The 20,797-nt window shown below is 37.2% G+C and overlaps 1 protein-coding gene across 2 annotated transcripts; it reads right to left on the reverse strand.

Moving 5' to 3' along the window:
• Nucleotides 1–344: 344 nt before the first annotated feature.
• Nucleotides 345–17,784, reverse strand: Yif1 (Yip1d-interacting factor 1). Of its 2 annotated transcripts, none has more exons than XM_089248142.1 (9): nucleotides 17,634–17,784; nucleotides 15,284–15,448; nucleotides 13,458–13,594; nucleotides 11,126–11,230; nucleotides 7,402–7,483; nucleotides 4,683–4,740; nucleotides 4,390–4,545; nucleotides 2,136–2,229; nucleotides 345–543 (listed from the first exon to the last, which is right to left on the reverse strand). In XM_089248142.1, exons 2-9 carry the CDS (start codon nucleotides 15,432–15,434, stop codon nucleotides 376–378), a joined length of 951 nt encoding a protein of 316 aa, XP_089104268.1. In that variant the 5' UTR covers nucleotides 15,435–15,448; nucleotides 17,634–17,784; the 3' UTR covers nucleotides 345–375. The 2 variants fall into 2 exon arrangements, with proteins under 2 accessions (XP_089104268.1, XP_089104269.1); XM_089248143.1 differs by having other exon boundaries at nucleotides 17,630–17,784.
• Nucleotides 17,785–20,797: the final 3,013 nt, after the last annotated feature.

Here is a 20,797-nt window from a genome sequence, read left to right on the forward strand (position 1 = left end):
TTGCCTTAATTTTTTTTTCTTAACCTCTGAAGAAAACCCCTTACTCACATGTTAAATTCAATTCACTTTATACAATTTTGCCTGCGTAATTATTTTGTAGAATTAATTTGTTGCGTTAAGCGAATTACATCTTTATTTTATAATGTGACCAATTTATGAAACTATATCGGAATATATATATCCTTTCAACTACAGTGAAACCTTTGAAGGAGAGAAATAATGCATTTTCAATACTTATTAATTGTCTGTCAGCAGATGTAATACAATCTTTTGATAATACTACCCATCATACACAATGAATGCAACAAAAAAAAAAATTCACAAAAATTCTCAGAGACGAATAATTTGCAAAGATAAATACTTTAATGTAAATAATCACACACTGTTGGGTACAGAAGCCAGAGCTAAATGATGAGTCAATGTATACATCATCAATGGTTGAACGATGCAGATGGCAAGGAGGAGGTATGAGTTGTGTCTCCCACTACTTGAATAATGATCAGGCGTCGTCTTTGGTAGGATCATCATCCGTAAAGTCCTCAACTAATGTAGAACCAAAACGATACATGAACGAGAAATTTTCAAGACAAAAGTAGTATCAGATATCATATACAGAGTGAATGTGACCTATTCTGCCAAATGAAAGGGGGGTGATTGATCAGCCCAAGAGGAATATAAAAAACCATAGTAAAATAGTGTCCTATTTTTAACAGTTTTTGAGTTATGATGGAGAAAAGATTATACGAGAAAAATGCATCAACCCAAATTTGTGAAGTTTCTGAAAAACGTGTATGCACACAAACTATGCATATATATATATTTAAAAAAATTCAGAAAAAACCCAATAAGTGACACCATTCTCATCAGAATAGCTGGATTTGATAGCAAGCTAAAAGCACTGAAAGATTGGCAGAATATGAAATTGAAATGTCGCCACACTGCAATCACCAATTCCCCAAACATCCTTCTAGCTAGAATCGGTCAAATTTACAAAATACTTGTCCATTTGCAACAGCTTTTGAAAGAACCTGCAATAAGTCATACTAGTGTTCTAGTTCAGGAGAAATTCAGGTTTTTGTTTGCAATACATCAGTGAAATCAACATTTGTCGAATTAAATATTCAGCAAGATTTTGGAATCTCCGGTTGCAGATTTTAGCAACAAGTTGCTATTGCAGAAAAAATCCTATTAAGTGATACCACCTCTACCATGAATTTGGGTATTTTGAGCCCAAATACCTCTTTTCATGAATTTGGGTTTTTTTTTTCTAACTTGTTGCATTTTTCTTTCGTTACCCACCATAACTCAAATACGGTTAGGCTTAGGACAGGATTATAGAGATTCATATTCCCCTTGGGCTCATATGTCATCCTCTTCCATTTGACAGATTAGGGATTAGGTCATGTTCGCTCTGTAAGTTATATTACATATCCCCCCCCCCCCCCCAATGTCAGAAGTATGAATGTAGAAATTTCTAAAACATGGGAAATGACATTTGAATGTTTATTCTCCCCATGTTACCCTACGAGCATTATTTCCCTAAAATGCTTTGTAACATGTGTTTCAATGGAGGGGGGGCTTAAACATCCGTGTTCCTGACAAAATAAGGTACTCAACCAGCTGATGAACCTACAACATAAAAATGTACACATTCACGCTTCTGGCACGAGGCTTCTGGCTTCTCCCACGCTTCTGGGAGACGATATGTGTAATGGCAAGGAGTGTAATCCATCAAATACTGTGAAAATTCTCATAATGATACCCTCTACAACAATATCGCTTATATTAATCTCTGGTCTTGATGCAGTTTTCACAGTGTGTTATTATATTCTATCTATAACAATAACTTATTTGAAAAATGATATTTGATATGTCCCTTTGAGTATTGTTATGTAGATGCTTCACTGAATGTACTTTTCATAGCCATCATTGGTGAAGTCTGAATAAAGTTTAAGGAAACAGACCTTTTTGGTTTATAATAATTTGAAACGTTTGTTTTTTTCTTTGAACTCGTTAGGTTTAATCTACTTGAAGGTAGCCACACATTTCTCGTGATTGAAATCAGAATGGATAAACAACTATTGCCCAGACACATTTTTAATCCAAAATAAAAAGAAATTCATCGTTAAACTTACCAGAAAGAATCCAAGCGAAATACTGCTGTAAGCGAGCAACGAATAGTACCCAGCTGACTTAAATATGGCAGATCCCAGCAATACAGCAACCATGCTACAGAAAATAAAAATGGTATGCATGAAGAAACAACTGCCAGCTGCTCTTCCAGTAACTGTTGTACTACAATTCTGGACTTTTTTAATTAATATGCAGAGGAACCAAAGACAGACTTAAGTATTTTGCGGCCCTCTAAAACGGGTTTCGCAACATGAAGATCCTGATGCATGGCTGATTTATATTGGCATCCCAGAATGAATATTGAACTACTGTACTTGGAGGTCATGAAAAAAAATCCTTGCCCCCAGACCATGGTTCCCACAACCTGGAGTTGGGCCACTAGGCCGAGATCTTTTGCAGGCCCATAGGCCAGACTTTTCACAGGCCTTTCTTTAGTTAATTGACAGCGTGGAAAAAAAAATGAGAATTGTCCCGGGCTGGATCCTTGTCAGCTTCACCCTTGTGGGGCCCCAGAATACTTAAATTTGGTTGGGTGCTAGAGAGCTGATTGTTTACCCAGGGCCAAAACTAAATACTTTCAGCTGGGAAAAGCATGCTTTATGCCTCCCTTGTGTAATTTTGAATAATTTCAAACAAATATTTTACACCTCCACTGGTCCAACTCTCAGCACAATAGATCCACCAGCATTTGTCTCTTGGCTTGGAGAGAAGGAACTGTGAAAACCCTAGGTTATAGGGTTTGATGTCTGAGTTTTTGACAGAATTTCAACCTATTTGCTTTGTTAATGTCAAGTTAAGAATTTTAAAGTCAAAATGTAATCAAAGTATTTTATACTGTTTTGTGGCACCTAAAATTTAGTGGCCTAGAGCAACTGCATTCTTCACATCTGCCTAAATCCAGCTCTGAGTGAAACCTCGATAGCTCAACACCCCAAGGCAATGGTTCTCAAAGTGTGAATCACAGCTCTTAGGGGACATCGCCAACCTTTGTCCCAAGCATCACGGCTTGCCAATGACATTGATAAGTGCCCCTGTTTGGGGCTTTGAAGTTCTTGATTTTTAGACTATTCTTAGGAGCCATGGAATGAACATCATTACAAGGAAGCAGCACGTAGTAAAAGTTTGATAATCACTGCACCAAAGGGATCAAAAAAGCATGTTGTCTTCTTGGGGAAGGCGGTGTCAAGTTTGTGATGCCTTATTTGATCCACCCCCCTAACAATTAAACAAATCTTGACCACCATTTGAGCATTGTTTCCCAAAATTTGTTTCATCTCTTCAAGAAATGTTTTTCTCATCTCTTCCAAGTTAACCTATAGGATCCTAAACTGAACCCATATAGTCCCCCCCCCACCTTCTTGGACCCATTCCATTGTCCCTCAGGGGGTAATATTCTCCACTTTGGGAAACACTGATTTAAGTGCATTTGCCTGTAGTACCAGGGCTGCAACTAGATACTTTGTCGGCCAACGGAGCTAGAGATCATGTGGTTTTATCCATCAGATCCTTTGGCATGCCGACTTGATGTGCTTGATCACACGACACATTCTGTCTGACACGCTGGGGATGAACGTAGGGAATAAAATTATATTTGTAGAGAATACTCATATTTGCAGGGAATATATTCCTTAGGTTGGATGGATAAAGTCATGTGATCTAGCTTTGTTGGCCTTGTGTTGAGTCGGCCGTTGGCCAGCATGCATTTTGATGCCCTTGTGTAATGTAGAAGGAACAGTTAAAAATGATGAATGTCACCCCTCTCCCTTCTAGTTCAGCATCCAGGGCAGCCCTAGTTGTGGCCGTGTATAGTGCATACAGTTCAACAATTGTATCTCATCATTAACAAACATAATGCTAAATTATCTCTGAAAAAATATGATAACAATTCGTAAATGACATGGTTTGTTTTCATATTCAGAATATTGAAAGCTCTTTGAGATCATCTTTCTCTCCAAGTAACTCATACCAACAATAAGGGCTGTAGTAGCCCTTCTACAACTTCCAGTCTTAGGCTTGATATACACAATAAATGTTCTTTTATAAAACTGGAAAAATACAACCAAAAAGCCTATCAGCTAAATTCGAGCAAATGCAACCAATACACTTATGGGTTTCATTTGTCAAGTTAAAAAAATAATTTTTATGGTATAATCCTGGCCTAATGCACATTCATACTAAACTGTTCATATCAAAACCACTGAAACGATTAAGCATAAAGCATTAAGAAAAAAAAATACAATCCACATTGATACATACCATACATATTTGTAGCTACAGAACGCAATCAAGTCAAGAACTTTCAGCGACGACAGAGCATTCAATACATATAACGCCAGAAACAAGATGAAGATCTCAACCATGGACCATCCCATTGCAGAACTCGCTTGCATACCCAGCTGCTCCGGTGTGAACCTATGAGATAGATCAATCATGTTAACCAAAATGTAAAAAAAAATATCACATATGCACAGATAAGTCTAAATAGAAATTTCGGCAGTTTCACGTATTAAAAAACAGCTGTCCAAAATAATTTTAAACTATTGATATACCTGTTTTGAGATCCTAAGATGTACCCAGCAGCTAATATATATGTTACAAAAGCCATCGCTGAAAAAAAGGGAAACAGAAATGTGGGTTCAATCAAGATTCATCCTTCATTTAGAAGGAAAAAAATACATCTAATGGACAATACATCTAATACAAACACAAAGGCCACAACAGGAAAATTGCCCAATGAGATGGCTGAAAAAATGTCCATAAAAATATGGATGCCGAATATAAAACAAAGCAAGCCAATACAAAAGCATATATCACAAAAGAAAAACTAATAATTAGTAATATATAATGCACTGACTGTCCATAATAAAAGAGATTTTGGTTCCTTATTCTTAAGTACAGAGATAGATTCTCCCAATTGATCCCACTATGTTTATCAAAATTCTTTTTAAATGTGTAAATCGTGTCAAAATTCACAACCCCCGTACGTAAGCTATTCTACCCTATTAGAGAAAAATTCCCTGCAACACCACAACCTGGAATTGTCCCTTATTAAATGATACTGGTGACCCCTTGTCAAAGCAGTTGATTGATGTCGTATTAATAATTCATGGTCCATCCTATCCATCCCATTGAAAATCCTAAACATTGATCATATCCTCCAGACACCGTGTTCCTCTAATGTAAACATATTAAAAAAATGAAGTCTCTCTTCATAACTCAAGCCGTGTGCAAATAAGAGCACGCACAGGTCTTCTCTGCACACACTCCCCCTCAACCATGTCCTTTTGTAGGTGGTCGTCTCCAAAACCTTACAGCATACTCTGATGCAGGACAAATTAAGCCTCTGAAAAGTGGAAAGAATGACCTTAGGACAACACAAAGAGACTTTTTTGAAAATGAAACCAAGCATTCTATTTTCTGTTCTGACCCCTGCTAAATAATGTTCAGAAAACCTAAGCCGCTCGTCGATGAGAATTCCCAAATCTGTGACCCTAGTTGCATCCTGGGTAGTAATACCATTCAACTCATAAGTGAAAAGTGGATTGTTTGAACCAAAATAAGTGGTAATGAACTTATCAACAACAAAAGTCATGTGCCATTCATCATCACATGCTGCAATCATATTCAAGTTTGTCTGGAGCATCTCCCCATCACTTGAACTTTCGACTAACCCCCCACCTCCATTAGCTTCACGTCATCTGGCAAATTTGCTAACAATCCCAGCGACACCCTCATCACGTTTATCTATAAAAAGTGAAAAAGTATGGGCCCAAGGACACTTCCTTGAGGGACTCCCCTTTTCACACCTGTCAAATCAGAAATTTCCCTGTTCACCATAACCCGTTGTGAACTATCTCTCAACCACAATTCTGTCCAATTCAACAAGTTGCCCTCAATCCCAAACTTTATGAGCTTACCACATTGGACTGATCGAATGCATTCCGAAGAAAAAAAAAACATGCATCAATAGAAAAATATAATTTCAAAGAAACAAATAGTAATTATACAAATGCCTTTTCAAATACTGTATTTAATCGAAAAAATTCCATATACAAAATGTAGCCAGGTCTCCAGATTTGTCACTTGTAAAAAATGTGATACCTGATGCAGAACCAAGTCCAGTGCTCTTATTAACCATGACATTATGATTAAAACGATCACTCCCAGGCTCTACATCTTTAAATGAAGGCTATTTTGTGACTTCACAGTATGTACTTGGTTTTCCAGCTGCAAGGGCACTACTTTGCCTTGGTTGACTGGTCATCATGGCCATATAAGTCAGACATATAAGTACTTAAATCGCAAAGTGGAATCTGTGGGTATTCAAAGCAATAATAGGGGGGGGGGGTGTTACGGTTTTGTTTTCTTCAAACATTGAACTGATACATTCAGACATACCTTTAGACAGAATGGTGAATGAACCAAAAATCTGCACAATGACTATAGATGCCATTCCCACTATTAGAATGATTGTCCATGACATGTGTGACTGGTTAACCAATGCTTCATGAGCATAAATCTGTGATTCTAAAAGGCTGCCATTGAACAGGAGATGAAGAATTATCCAATAGGTTGTTGTTATTCTGAAATTTCAACTCAAAGAGACATGACGGTGTTCCTTGGGTATTTAGAGAGTAAGAACAAAATAAAGTGTTTGTTATTTGAAGTCCAAACCCAGTTATTTCGCCCTGAAATCACATCAGAAGCATAGCAGACCTACGTTGGATAAGAAGGGAAAGTTTTACTCCTCCCTTCCTTGGCCCAAAGCTACCATGGTGTTAGTTCTATCTACTGAAAAACATGGGAACTAGCTGCTGGAGTTATCTTCCTCTTACACCAAACAAAAAAAAAAAGATTTATTCATTTTTTTTAACAAGAAAATGGGCATAACTCAAAAGAGTCAAAAATGGAGCTAACCCTCTCTTGCGGCAAGCCCTTCAATTGAGGAAAGAAGCTGTCTTCAATTGTCAGTACCCAGGTCTCAGAGAATTTGACTTTAAGCTGGTTTTTTAGATGATAAGCTACCACTGACTTCCCTGTTTCCCTTGATCATAAACTTCTTTCACGTTTTTCTTTTAATCTGATGGCCATGGCTTCACTATATCAACCTAATTTAGCTTTATCATGTGAAAATATGCATTATAGGCCTGTGTAATTAAGTTAGGACAAAAGCCACAGTCAGATAAATTTAAGTCATTTATATACACAAAAATATTTTTAGAGAAACTATCAAATTTCTATAAAATCTAGCTAAATAAGAAAACTTACATGGAATATACAGATCTGGCGCATTCACATCATACCTTGGAGGCACCGGTTCGTTCTGATTATTATAATGTACAGACCATTCCTATTTGGGTATAAATATGAGTTGTTTAAAATTTCACAATGCTTCAATATACTTTTCAACTGCAACCAGATACTTGATAAGTTACGTTGGGAAGCAAGCAGCTACTTCGAAAAGCCATGGCTTATTCAATAAAGCTCATTCCTAATACAAGGGACTCTAATGAATTATTTAAAAAATTGTGTTCTTATTTTCATTAAGGTTAGAAAAAATTCTTTTTTTCAATTCCAGGATAATGTCTAATGTCTTAATCAATATCATTATAAAACACTCAAGCAAAATGTGTACAAAGTTTTATTCAAATTTTTAGTGTTTTGACAGTTCTTAAATGAAAATAACTTGCAGCTTTCTTATGGCTATTTTTTCTGCATTGCAGCTTATTTACAAAAAAATAATTAGTTTTTTTTTTCTGGTAGCATTCCATTGCGAATTAAATTGTACAAAAATAAAGTATTTCAATGTGTATAAGGAACCCTCCTGATTTTTTAAGCTTTAAATTTATAAAAAAAAAGGTTTCAAAGATATTTTTTTATTTTAAGGTATGAAAAAAGTATTTTATTCATTATAAAAACCCTCACTGCTCTCATCTGATACATCACAATCAGCTACACCAACCATCATCATTAGATTTACTCTCATCATAAATTTCCAGGAATTGAGTAATACGTTATTATATATAATACAATCCATGTATAAGAAACCACCTATTTTTAATTTTAAAAAAAAGGGGGGTTCCTTATTACATATTAAAATATGGTATGTACTAGTTTCACATGCAATCTTCAAATTGTCTTAAAATTGCTTTCATTTCAAACTCAATTGTTTTACCACTTAAATTCGTGCATATAAGCCAACTCACTTCAGGACCCCAAAACAACAATAAAATGAAAACCTGTGTACAAGTCGACACCAAAAAAATCAGCGAATTTTAGAGGAGACAAAAATTCTTATATTTTCACATGAAATAAATGTTACAATTACAAATGATTGATAAATGTTACAATTAAAAAATCGAAAAGCTAAGTCGTCATATTGTCATCATATGGTGTGCCATCTGTTTTCATCCTCAACTGTGCTGTCATTGCTGTTGTCAGTTTCAAAGAGGGATGTTGTCTTCAGTTCCATCCATCGCTTTACTCATGCAACACTTTTTTAAAAATCTGATCATTTCAGTCCAAACAGAATTTTGCTCCTTGTGAACCTGCTGGTACATTTAGGCAAATGTTGAGTTTCTTTAAGGCACCACTTTTTGTTGTTTCTTAATCTTGGGAACTAACCTATTCGTTCCATAAATTCTTCAAATAATCTTTGAAAGGCTTGTTGATGCTCACATCTAAAGGCTGTAAAATCTGCATTAGTTGACCAGGTATCCATGCCAATGCCATTTTCAATTTTTTAGCTTTAACTTAACAACATCATTGGTTCTGTAAAAGTTACTCTACTGATTATTGACACCATTCTAAATTAGCCTGTGGCATAGCAGATCTTCAAACTAGCCATGCTGAGATCATGTAGCTATATGATTTGGTAAAGTGTGGGGATCGATATTTCTCCTCAAAAACTGACCCGTGCGTAAACTGGCCCCCAAAATTAAGGAACTAATTTTTCAACAAAAAACTTGGCTTATACATGAGAATATACGGTAGTTCTTAAACTGCTTTCATGGTCTATAGATGAGTGTAACTTGCTCAATCTATTTCTGATTTTCAGGCAAATTCCAACTATCTGCCCAACCATAGAAATTAGTGCTCTAATGTGCACCCCTTGTTTATGGTCAACCCTCTTTTACAGACGCATTTTTTTTTTTCATCAAGATCATCATCTTGATTCATGCAACTCTACCATTTTGATCGGATTCTACAAGCTGTATCAAGTGCTTGAACCATGCACATGAGCATTTGTATTCTAAAGATATGGTGGTCCTATTCTAACAGGGTTTCTATGCATTCAAATGCAAACTTCCTTGTGAGCAAATGTAGCACAGTGCAAGGAAAAGTACTACTACAAATGAGGAGTGTATTTTCAAAAGTGAACATTTTCACAATTACTTAATTTAAAGTAGATGTGGGAAAACCTATTTTATCCAGAATAGACTGCTTTGGAAAAGTGGGAAATAGCCTAACACGTACCATACAGGATTGGTATAAGAATATTCAAATAAGTAATACCTCGACTAATAAAAGCCTTGGTTTATAAATTTTTAATGAAGGTTTTTTTTTTTTGTGATTTTTTTCCACCTTGACTCACAAACATTTTTTTCTGGCATGGAGGTGTATGCTAACATAAAACATCTGCATCATGTACTGCATTTTAGCATCAATCATCATCAGAATTACTGTCACTTGAGCCTAAATAACTCGTGTCCAACTCGGAATTGTTTTCAGAGATGTTACTCCACTTTTCTTTCTGAATCATTTCAAGTAAAACGAAAGATTCAGCCAACAGTGATTGCATTGAAAGATCTTTTGTTCTCAGATTACAAGTTCTTTAAGTGCAAGACTCTTAGCACTAAGCTCAACAGATTAGACACATTTTGGGAGCTTATCTATTTTTCTGAATGTATCAGACGCAGAAATAAGCTCACCAAATCTCAAATGGATGACAACCCCCTTTGAACTCGACTGAGATGTTTAATTCTGTAGATGTTCCATTTGTTGTGTACATTAACATGAAATGAAAAAAAATTGAGCATCTCTCATCATCCTGTAGATTCTCACTTATCCAACTTCGAAGCTGTTCATTTTAAGCCCCTGATCAGTTATTGTCTTTTTTATATCATTCCTTGGCGTTTTAAAAACTTAACTTTAAACTTTGGGCAGAATGAATCAAACAACTTACCATAGAAAATAACATTTGGCTAACAAACTTGATTCTGGACCATCTTTTGCTGATAGTTAGCTGAGGTATCACGAGCCAAGGTATGTTTCTTGATCAGTATTCAAGGGAGTTATCTAGATTTAAACTTGGGAGATATTCCATTTCAAAAGAATATTAGAGGAAATATTACCTTTTGATTAAAACTGGAGCTGATAAAGTCAGGAAGGTATAGTCATAACTCTGTTATGAGTAACATAAGAAACCATGATCATTCCACAGTGTAGCCTCCCATAACAGACACTCCCATTACAGGATGCCTCCACTAATGGATGATTTTTCAATTATATCCATGGGACTCAATGTATTTTATTATTTGTTAACTTATTACTTTACTAACTAATTAGTTGGACACTGTTCGTTCATGGGCAAAATTTTTGGTCCCACAGGTGTACATTACTGAGAGGTTCTACCGTAGAATGTGACTTTGACAGTGCTTCTGAAAAATGTGCTTTTTTGAAAAATTCCCTTAATGCCAGCAGGGCAACCGCTTTGTTATGTTCCCTTTTGAGTGAAAAATATCAAAGTAAATGAGCAAGGTGGATATGTTCTCTTTCGGCAGAAACAACTAATTTTACATCATAATTTCTACCAAAAAAATACTCCCGCATGAATAAATATTTCCCGTTGCATAATCCCAGAGATCATCGCAAAGATTTAGAAAACATTAAAAACTGCTTTTCTAAAAAAAAGTGGAAATGTCCCCCTTTTGAAAATAAGTTCCTTAACTGCATATAAAGTGTAAAAGAAGAAATCAATATTTGGTGTTACCTTATGAGTGAAAGGAAAGAAAATAAGACCCAATTTCTTCATAACGTAACCTGTATCGACAGCAAAATAATATTTCATCTTTGAAACTGAGACATATTTCTCCAGCTACAGAAATGAAAAAAGAAAATCATTAATAACGAAAAAAACCTTAAACTAAATGAGAAATCGACATTCACACACAGGAGGCATGTCTAAAATCTAATGATATCTCAAAAGTAACATGGGGCCCATGTGCTCATGCATGCACATAGGTACTCAGGTGCATCTTTGGATAGAATGTCATGTGCGTGCATGCTTCAGCACCTGGCGCCCATGCTGCCATTGGAATATCAGACATCCGTCCACCTTTTTTAGACACACAAACTAGAGATGTTCAACACTTTCACTGCAGTTGAGAAGATTGAATTAAGTATGAAAATTTGAATTTCAAATTTTCATACCTATCCTTCATGGGTCATTTATTGGCATTAATAGACATCACTCAGCCATGCAAGTTTAACCACACAATGCATCCACAAAGTGGCATAGGCCTAGTAAGTGGAAGAGCAAGTTAGTAGACCGTGGGCAGAGATACGGGGGTGGGCATTGCTCCCCCAGTGTCAAAGGTAGAGTCGACTGATCTAACGCATGTGTGTATATATTAATTGACATCATTATCACTGTGCCCCCCTTTCCCCGCAAACTAAGTCCATCCCTGCTTATGTAATAGAGAAATGATTGATAGAGTGAGTGAATAGGTAGATGAGAAGGTGACAATAACTCATAAATTCTGAATTTTCATCAATTCTGGAATTTCATCATTTGTGTAGAAGTATATTTTTCTTTCATTTATTCTGTTCATTTTGAATTTCCATCAGGTGTGGAATTATTTCTTACATTTATTAAGAATTTTTGTCAATTCTGGAGTTTTGACTTTTTGTCAATTCTGGAGTTTTGACTTTTTGTCAATTCTGGAGTTTTGACTTTTTGTCAATTCTGGAGTTTTGACTTTTTGTCAATTCTGGAATTCTTTTTGTCAATTCTGAAAGTATTTTTCTTCCATTTATTCTGTTTATCTCAAATTTTCATCAATTCTACAATTTTGGATTTTTAACAATCCTGGAATATTGATTTTTTGTCATTTCTGGAAGTATTTCTTCCATTTATTCTGTTTATTACAAATTTTCATCAGATCAGGAATTATTTCTATCATTTATTTCAAATTTTCAGCAATTCTAAAATTTTGAATTTTTATCAATTCCGGAACTTTGACCTTTCTGTTAATTCTGGAAGTATTTTTCTTCCATTTATTCTGTTTATTCTGAATTTTCATCGAATCTGGAATTATTTCTATCATTTATTTCAAATTTTCATCAATTCTAAAACTTAGAATTTTTGTTGCTTCTGGAATTTTGACTTTTTCGTCAATTCTGGAAGTATTTCTTTCATTTATTCTGAATTTTCATCAGGTATGGAATTATTTTTTTCATTTATTCTGAATTTTCTTGGTTGATGGGATTTTCTCTGTCAATTTATTTTTCTCATTTTTGATTCATCGATTCTGAATATAAATCAGTTCTCAGATGATTTCTTTCATTAGGCCCCAATTTTAATTGGTTTTGAAATGATTTCTTTCATCAATTTAAGAAAAAAATTTCTGTAAGAAATTTCCATTAGATGTTTCTTGCTAATTCAACGTGTGACTATATCCTTTTTGTATAAAATTTTTTGGATGTGGCAATCCTCTATTTTTTGCAAAATATATATGAATTTGAGGGTAACGAGCCCTGAAATTATTAAGACATCTCAGGCGCCACCAAGGGCAGATCTAGAGCTCCCTGTTGGGAGGGGTAATTTCTCAAATTGTTGTGGATATGTAACCATACTTCTTGCATTGTCTCATATTTCCGGGACAGTCAGTTTTTGTCCGTCCTGACTTTTTGTGAAAAAAAATGTCCCAGTTTTTTAGTCTGAAGATTTCTTGAATTTGTGAATTAATCAAAAATGTAGATACATCATGCAATATTATATTCACATTTTGCTTGGGGGAGGGTGATTGGGGTGATCACCCCCCCCCCCCCTCCCCATAGATCCACGCTTGGGCTCCACTATTATTTTTGCATGGGGGTCCCACATCTGGTAAGGGCGGCCCTGGTTGCGAGAGCTTCAATATCATATTCACAATTTGAAACATATGCTAATTAACTTATGAAAGAAAATATGTAGACAAGTGGTACTCCACAATTCCAGCCCCCCCCCCCCCCAAATAACCATAAATATTCTAATCGGTAATGAAATAATGTGACTGTATCCATAAAACAGAAGGAATAATGAACTTAGGGAAAAAAATTACTTTTTCTTCCATCATAACTTTTCCTTGACCAGCAATAGTCTGTCCATACTGCATGGCCATCGAAGCCATCGGATCCGTCAGTATCTGCTGCATGGGATACTGCGGTGAGCCATAAGCTGGGTTCCAATTGTCCATTCCTTAAATAGGCAAAGAAAATTTTCTGAAATAGCTTGACCCACCGATCGAGAGTATATCTAGAACTAGAAAGATGAAGTGCTGTATCAAGTCACAATATTAAACTTATGGTATATAGGATTTAGCAGCTATTGTTTGCAAGGGTATAGCAAGGGGAGGGGACTGTCATGCGGGTCTGGTTGCCCCCCCCCCCTCCAACCGAAATGTGAGAAAATGACTGATAAAAAGGGGGAAAAGATTTCCAAATCTATTTTTCTATCACTCTCCACCCCCCTAAAACTGCAAGTGGTTCCCATCTCAACAAAATTTCTGGCTAAAGGCCTGATCATTTGGGAAGCTATCAGAGTTTTTTGAACTGTAAGACAGCTGTCTTGATTAGTTTCTACTCAACGTTTCGCTCGGACTAGTGTCAAGCATCTTCAGGAGCAGTGGAAAGTCGAGAATGGAAGTCGGGAGTGTTGGGAATTCTGAAAGAAGCCCCATATTTATGTCATGCGGCTTTGCTCCTGTGAATTTTGCACCCCTTCTCATGAAAACCACAGAAAGATCAGGATAGTCTTCCATTATATCAGTACCATCTTTTTACGCACCTTTTTTGTCTTGGCAAATTTTCTTCAAACATATGCCTCCTGTTTAGTGTTAAATATTTAATATTAATACTTTCCTTCAGAGTCCCCAAAACAGAATGTTTAGCACTGTTCTGCGATGAGCCCTCAGCTGACTGGAAATGTTCTGCGGTAAAAATCCCCATACATGTAATAGTGTTTTTTTGCACTTTTTCTTAAAATTCTTCCAAATTGTTCTGCAGTAGTGCTAATTGTTCTGTGACGTACGTCGCAGATTTGGACACATTCTGCTTTAGGGTTCAAAGTAATACCTATAAATTTGTTCTTTGTTTGAAACAAGAGGCAATTATAATTTAAGAATATGAGAAAAGCTTAGACTTATAAAATCATGACTGAATCCTAAATCATCTGGGCAGGCCCATAAGCCAAATGGGGGGACAAAAAAAATTACACTTATTTTACATAATGACCCTTTCCGGAAGGGCCTAAAAAAAAGTCTGCCCCACCCTGAGAAGGCACACTGCAGCAATGTGTCTGGGATAGGAGCTTAAATCAAATAGCTCAAGTTCTAATGACCAATCACAATACAAGCATAGCCGGACAACTGCATAATTACAGGCTTCATACTCAACTTTGCATCAATTGATCGCTGATCCTAGACTTGTACATTCAAAGCTTTGATTTTATCGATTCATTCTTGATGCCGCCGAACAGCCAGATGTCTCAATCATAGTGCTATTGATGGCCTTGAAAGTCCAATATGCTCAATTAGCACATGATTGATTCATATCAAGATATTAAGCATAATAAAAGACATGAAATGAAATGAACTTATTAAATCGGAAAAGAATAAATTGTTACCAATTGGTATTGGTAAATCAGTAATCCCTTTACCAAACTAGATATGCAAAAGACTGTAATTGGAATCTTTTCGAGTATTTCCTCGGCTTGTATACGTTTGCTTTGTTTTCAAAGTTTTGATCATTACATCTTATTCACTGCTTCAAGGGCACCTCTGACAGAATTATTATGAAGTGAGAGAAACGTGTATTAATCGGTTTTGTAAAAGCTATAAGAGGAGAAATGACCATATTGTATTAATAGAGATATTCTGCATATACATACCAGGACCGCCTGCTCCCTGAGGATACTGTGGTTGAAAAGCACCGCTCGTGTCTTCAAACAGTTGAGGCCCAGGTTGATACTGTCCTGGTGGATACTGAAACTGCCCAGGCTGCATCGGATTTTTGTAAACAACGTTTTTTTGTCGTTTCATACCAGAAGAACCAGCTGCAAAAAACAAAGAAATGTGATAAATTATACATAGAAATGCAGTATATATTTCCTACATCTATCACATTTACCAAGGTCTGGTGCAGGTCCCTTGCAGATGCATCTGCAAGGGACTGCATCAGGCTTATCTCAAAAACTCCAATGCTGATGGTTATCATTGCAACAGTGATTTAAATAAAAAATTGCATTAGATTTAATGCAACAGCTCCAGAGCTATCAACGAGAATATTTAAAAACGCTACTTCGTTTGCTATTGATCCTCTATGCAACATCTTCAATTCATAGAGAAACTTTTAGAGTGAATACTCCTGAGTAATTTCAAAGTTAAATATGGTAGTAGCGCTTTCACCTGGCACTGGATCAAAAGGGGGGGGGAAAGTCAAATCCTCTATTCATCCACTTCTTTGGTAATATCGGGGGGGAAGGAGGGGTACACCAAAATAAACATATTATAGGCCCCTAAGCCAAATGATATTGTGGGCTTGAATTATTCACCTAACAATTTCATTCAGGCTTTCAATAATACCAGGTTAAATTACCCTGAGAGGAGTACCCATGCATGAAGATGGCACTGCGGTATGCAAGCCTTCATACCAGTCAGCCAGACGAAGTGGTATCGCTGCCTAGAAGAGGTGAGAAATGGTCCTCATTTCTCACCTCTTCTAGGCAGCGAAGCATCTCCAACAAGTACTTGGACCATGAAAGGTTGGCGAAACTCAAAGCCTGTGGTCCCTTCACGGCAGTCCGGGAAAAATAAAATCAGTGAATAAATATAAAAAGAGGCCTATTGGGTTCCGTCTTAGAAATCAGTTCTAAAAAGGCAAGTCAAAAAAAAAGTTTGGGACTGACAAAAATTCACCACTAGGAAAATTCATCAACAGTTAATTAACAGAGTGATTAATCAAGCAAGCCAGGGAATTAGTGAGTGAGTCACTCATACATCCACTCTCACTCAATTACTCATTCATACTATCACTCACCAATTCACTCAATCGCTCACCCATTCGCTGGTTGACTAATATAGTCACCAAATTGCTCATTCACAAACTCACTCAGTTACTCATTCACATGCAAACTCCCACTCATATGGTCACTCACGCACATCATATCACGCACGTCATATTTGGTCACTCATGCACTCACAAATGAGAATACATAGGGAGGGAGATGGGCCAATCACCCCTCCCAGGAACCAAATAATATAGGGAAAATTTTTCTTTCCCGTAAAATACAGGATGATCTGATCAACTTATACAATCATGGCTTTTCCAATGCATCGCCCTAGATTTATTTATCTCAGCTTCATTTGCAGATGAAGATGTTGTCTTCAGCCTCATCTGCAGCTGAATGTCTGCCTTAGCTCCATTTGAAGATGTCTGCCTTCAATCTGTTCCCATCTGAAGATATTTGCTTCCACTCCATTCGCAGCTGAAGATGTCTGCCTTGGCTCCATTCATAGCCACAGATATTTGTCTTCACCCAGGCACGGCCAAAGTGAACAACCGTAACTCCAGAAAGAGCTAGACCATACGAGAAAATTTGTCCCGCAAAGCAGAGGACAAGAAAATGAACTTACGCAATCTGCTGCTCCCGATACTCACTCACTACCTTATTTGCTAGTTTACTCAGCAACTCACAGACACTCGCTCATGCATTAACTCACTTTCTCAATCACTCGACCACTCACTCACCCACTGGTGATGAACTGCAGTCAGTGAGTTGTTTATCTGTGATTCTTCCATAAATCCATCCTAATAGCCTCGTAGGGACCCCAAGATTAATGTGCATTGCTAGGAAGGCTGTGCATGAAAGCATGCCCTTTCATGCACAAAAAGTCCCTTTACCCCTACGTGGCAGGGGCCCGAGTAAATCCAGGCTTTAGATATAACATGACATGTTGAGAAATTAATCCTATCATCATCATGCGTAGGCGCATAGTAACGCCTACTCACAAGACTAAATACTAACCCATTATTTAACATGATCTGGACATTTTGTCTACATTTGATTAAATTAATCAATAGAAACATCGATAATCCAAATTTTCAAAGGAGGAAAAACACTGTAAACCTTTGTAAACAGTTTTGACAGGAACGCGAAACACCACGTTTTAATGCCATGAATTATCATGTTGAAATACCAACACATGGGATAAAACAAAAAACAACATGAACTCACTCACACAATGTGAATCGGGATGTAAATGGAGAATGTAAACAAATCTAACTGAGATCTCACTAATTAATGAACTCCCATGTTTGCTTGAATTATCTCTAATGATGATGATACCGAATCGCCATCCGTGTGTACATGTGATGTCATCAGGTTTTTAAAACTCACAAGGGGAGGGAAAAGGAGGAGGTTAGCTTCTTATTGGCTACAGTTCAGAATTTGGTCGCAAGACAGCGTAGACGTTCCTGATAAATTAGCGAATCAAAATGTATTTGATATTTGACTTTCCTGGTTTTGGAGTGATATTGCGCATTTTGATTGTACAAACTCACACTGTCTCTTTCATGACCATATGTCCCGGGTTGATCATATAAAAACGCGGGTATTTATTGACATACAATCACTGAGCTATAAGTAAACTTTGCTTATAGCTCAGTGCCATGCCCCCCCCCCCATCCTGAAACAGGGCTCCTAGTCTGGGATCTTTTACGGGCCCCCTGACCAGACTTTCACGGGACCCCTTTATGATGAATTTATAGCGTGAAAAAACAAAAAAATGATTAAAATCACACCGGGCCCCAGGGCTGGAGCCTTGTCAGCCCACCCCTTGTGGGGGCCATGCTCAGTGCATACAACTCACGTTAAATAATGTCGATAAAAAAAAGATACGACTATCACCCTATCATCAGCCTAAAGTAACAAAGGATGTTAGAGGTATTGTGAATTCGTCCTTGTCAGAAAACTTTCCTGACACAGAGGTACAACAGAAACGGCAACATGACCGCAGAAAAAATTGCTGCCGGAGGGAGTCCCCCCATCGAGGGGTTAGCGCACCAACCTCTCGATAAGTATAAACACAAGCCTGCCGTTCGGAATCGGCAATAAATTGTAGGTCCCGTTCTAATTAGCCCTCGTGTGCAGAAAATGACCGTGGTGTGACAGAAATGATCAAATAACGAATTCACGATTGAAAATTTTAAAATTGAACTTTTTTAGCATGCTTCACATAATTAGTAGCCTCACTCAAACGTTGAGTTAGCTGAATATTATAAAAAAAATAGTTCTCTACCAGAATATATGATCATATCGGCAACTCAAATATGTCACGTATTCCTGCTTTTACATTTTTTAACGACCTGTTTCTACAAACTCTTTTATTTATTTTTATTTTATGTTTCTTATTATGGATAGAAAAATATGTCTGTTTCTCAATGGGTTTTGACTGAAATTGGGGAATTAGCTAATCTCCATAACTACCTTGACGATATTTGTAGGGTGAAATCTGAATCCCAAAGTAGTTTAAAAATACGGGAGGGGGGGGGGATATCATGTTTCAAAAAAACTACTTCAAATTTGATAAAAATTGCCAATGTAATACTAAAATCGCAAAAAAATAACTGTCAACGAGGCCAATCAGTCCCAGTTGCTAGATGTGAAGAGAAATCTAGATTACAGAAAAGGATCGATTTCTTTCTACCATGATCAGGGGTGCTAGATCAGGGGGTTCTTAACCTTTTGTGTTGCATAAACCCTTTGGGCCAATGAGATGAAATCAAGAAGGCCCGAAACTATAACATATATATTCAATTGCGTACATCATAGATATTTTTCCAGTCTCCGCAAGCACATATTTCAGCGCCCCCATGTAGAGGACCAGGTTGAAGTTAAATTCTGCAGCCTTTCTAATTTAGCGCCAGGGGTATCAGACACCTGACCCACCCTAGTTGCTACGCTGAGTCTAGTGACCCCCCCCCCCGCATAGGCGAATCAGAATATAGCCATGGCCTCCACATACTGCAGCATGGCTCCTTGGTTGGGATCTTTGGCGCCCTTCCCCCGTAATGAATTTATGGCGTGAAAAAAAAATTATGTGAATCGTCTCCCGGGCATCCGGGTTACAGCTTGCAAGTCCCATACTTGTGGGGGGGGGGGGTCATGAATATAGCAATTGAGAAAAAAATGAACTATTCTTTCATTCAAGTTCACGGTTTTCCCTGAAATCTGCCCAAGGACCACCTCCCCTTCCTCCTCCTTTTGTCAAGCACCCCTGCGCTCTATTGTGCGAGAAAAAAAAAATCGAATTTCAATAGTATTGACGAGATGGCCAGTGAGTGCCGTCTTAACGCATGGGCCTCACCCTGGTACGGCCTGAGGGCCCTAAAGGGAAAAGGGAGCCCTCACAAAAAATGACATCTAGTTGAAATTTTCGATAGTTACAGTAAGTTTTCGGAACCAGGTAGGGCTTAAGAAAAAATCACTTGGTCCAATAGGGCCTTATGATGCTCTTAAGACGACGCTGGCGCAGGTGGCTCGAGACAAAACTCACAACCGTGAAAAAATTACGATACCAAAATCAAAAACATCCATTGCCGCTCAAGTGCAAGAATGGTCTGGCATTGTTGCTATCTCAAATTCATTATGTTACGCATTTTTGCAAAATAGACCTTTTTGTTGTTGTTGTTGAACAATTGAATTTTGCATCGACTCATGGCATGTAGGTTATAAAAGAAATATAGCCAGTAACGTAGTCCCTTTCCGTTCAGAGAGTTGCTCTGGACACTTCTCGTATCGAACCCGGCTCGCAGTGGAATTTGGTTGAGGGTAGTATCGATCGTTTTGCTTCATTCCTGATGTTCTCTGTCATTGATGCAGATGCACCAAGAGAGGAAGCTATAATACTTTCGCGTTATCTCTCGTGTTCGATAGTGTCTGGGAGGCCCATTCGTCCAATCAAGCAGCTCCTTTTTGTTTGTCGAAAGGTGAACTGTATGAGGGAGAGAGTGAGATTTATGGACTTGAACCCGAGCAACACTCAAATACAAATACAAATACAACGCCACAACAGACAAAATGCCCAACGAGGTGGCTGATAAAAAGATGCCCATAAAAATATGGATGTCATATATTTCAAAATAATACAGCAACCCAATTAAAAATGCAATTAACATAAATTATAAACAATATATACACATGATAAAATATTATACAATGCCCATAAAGAATACTTATGGTTGTCTTATTCTAAGAATGGATAGTTTTTCGATTTACCCCAACATGTTTATCGTATTTCTTTTTAAACGTATTAATTGTGTTACAATTTACTACCTCTGGGGGTAAGCTATTCCATTTATTAACAACCCTATTAGAGAAAAATTCCCTGCGACACCATAGCCT

The sequence above is a fragment of the Pholcus phalangioides genome, unplaced genomic scaffold, assembly GCF_987345545.1.
Source record: "Pholcus phalangioides strain wild (caught in Gottingen) unplaced genomic scaffold, Ppha-v1.0 ptg000019l_1, whole genome shotgun sequence".
NCBI lineage: Eukaryota > Metazoa > Arthropoda > Arachnida > Araneae > Pholcidae > Pholcus > Pholcus phalangioides.

Coding starts and splice junctions, on each gene's coding strand:
- Yif1 (XM_089248142.1), bottom strand. CDS start 15,434: ATGAAACGACAAAAAAACGTTGTTTACAAAAATCCGATGCAGCCTGGG. Junction 7,484..11,125: donor TCTTTCCTTTCACTCATAAG/GTAACACCAAAT, acceptor ATACCCAAATAG/GAATGGTCTGTACATTATAA. Junction 4,741..7,401: donor GCCAGATCTGTATATTCCAT/GTAAGTTTTCTT, acceptor CCTTTTTTTCAG/CGATGGCTTTTGTAACATAT.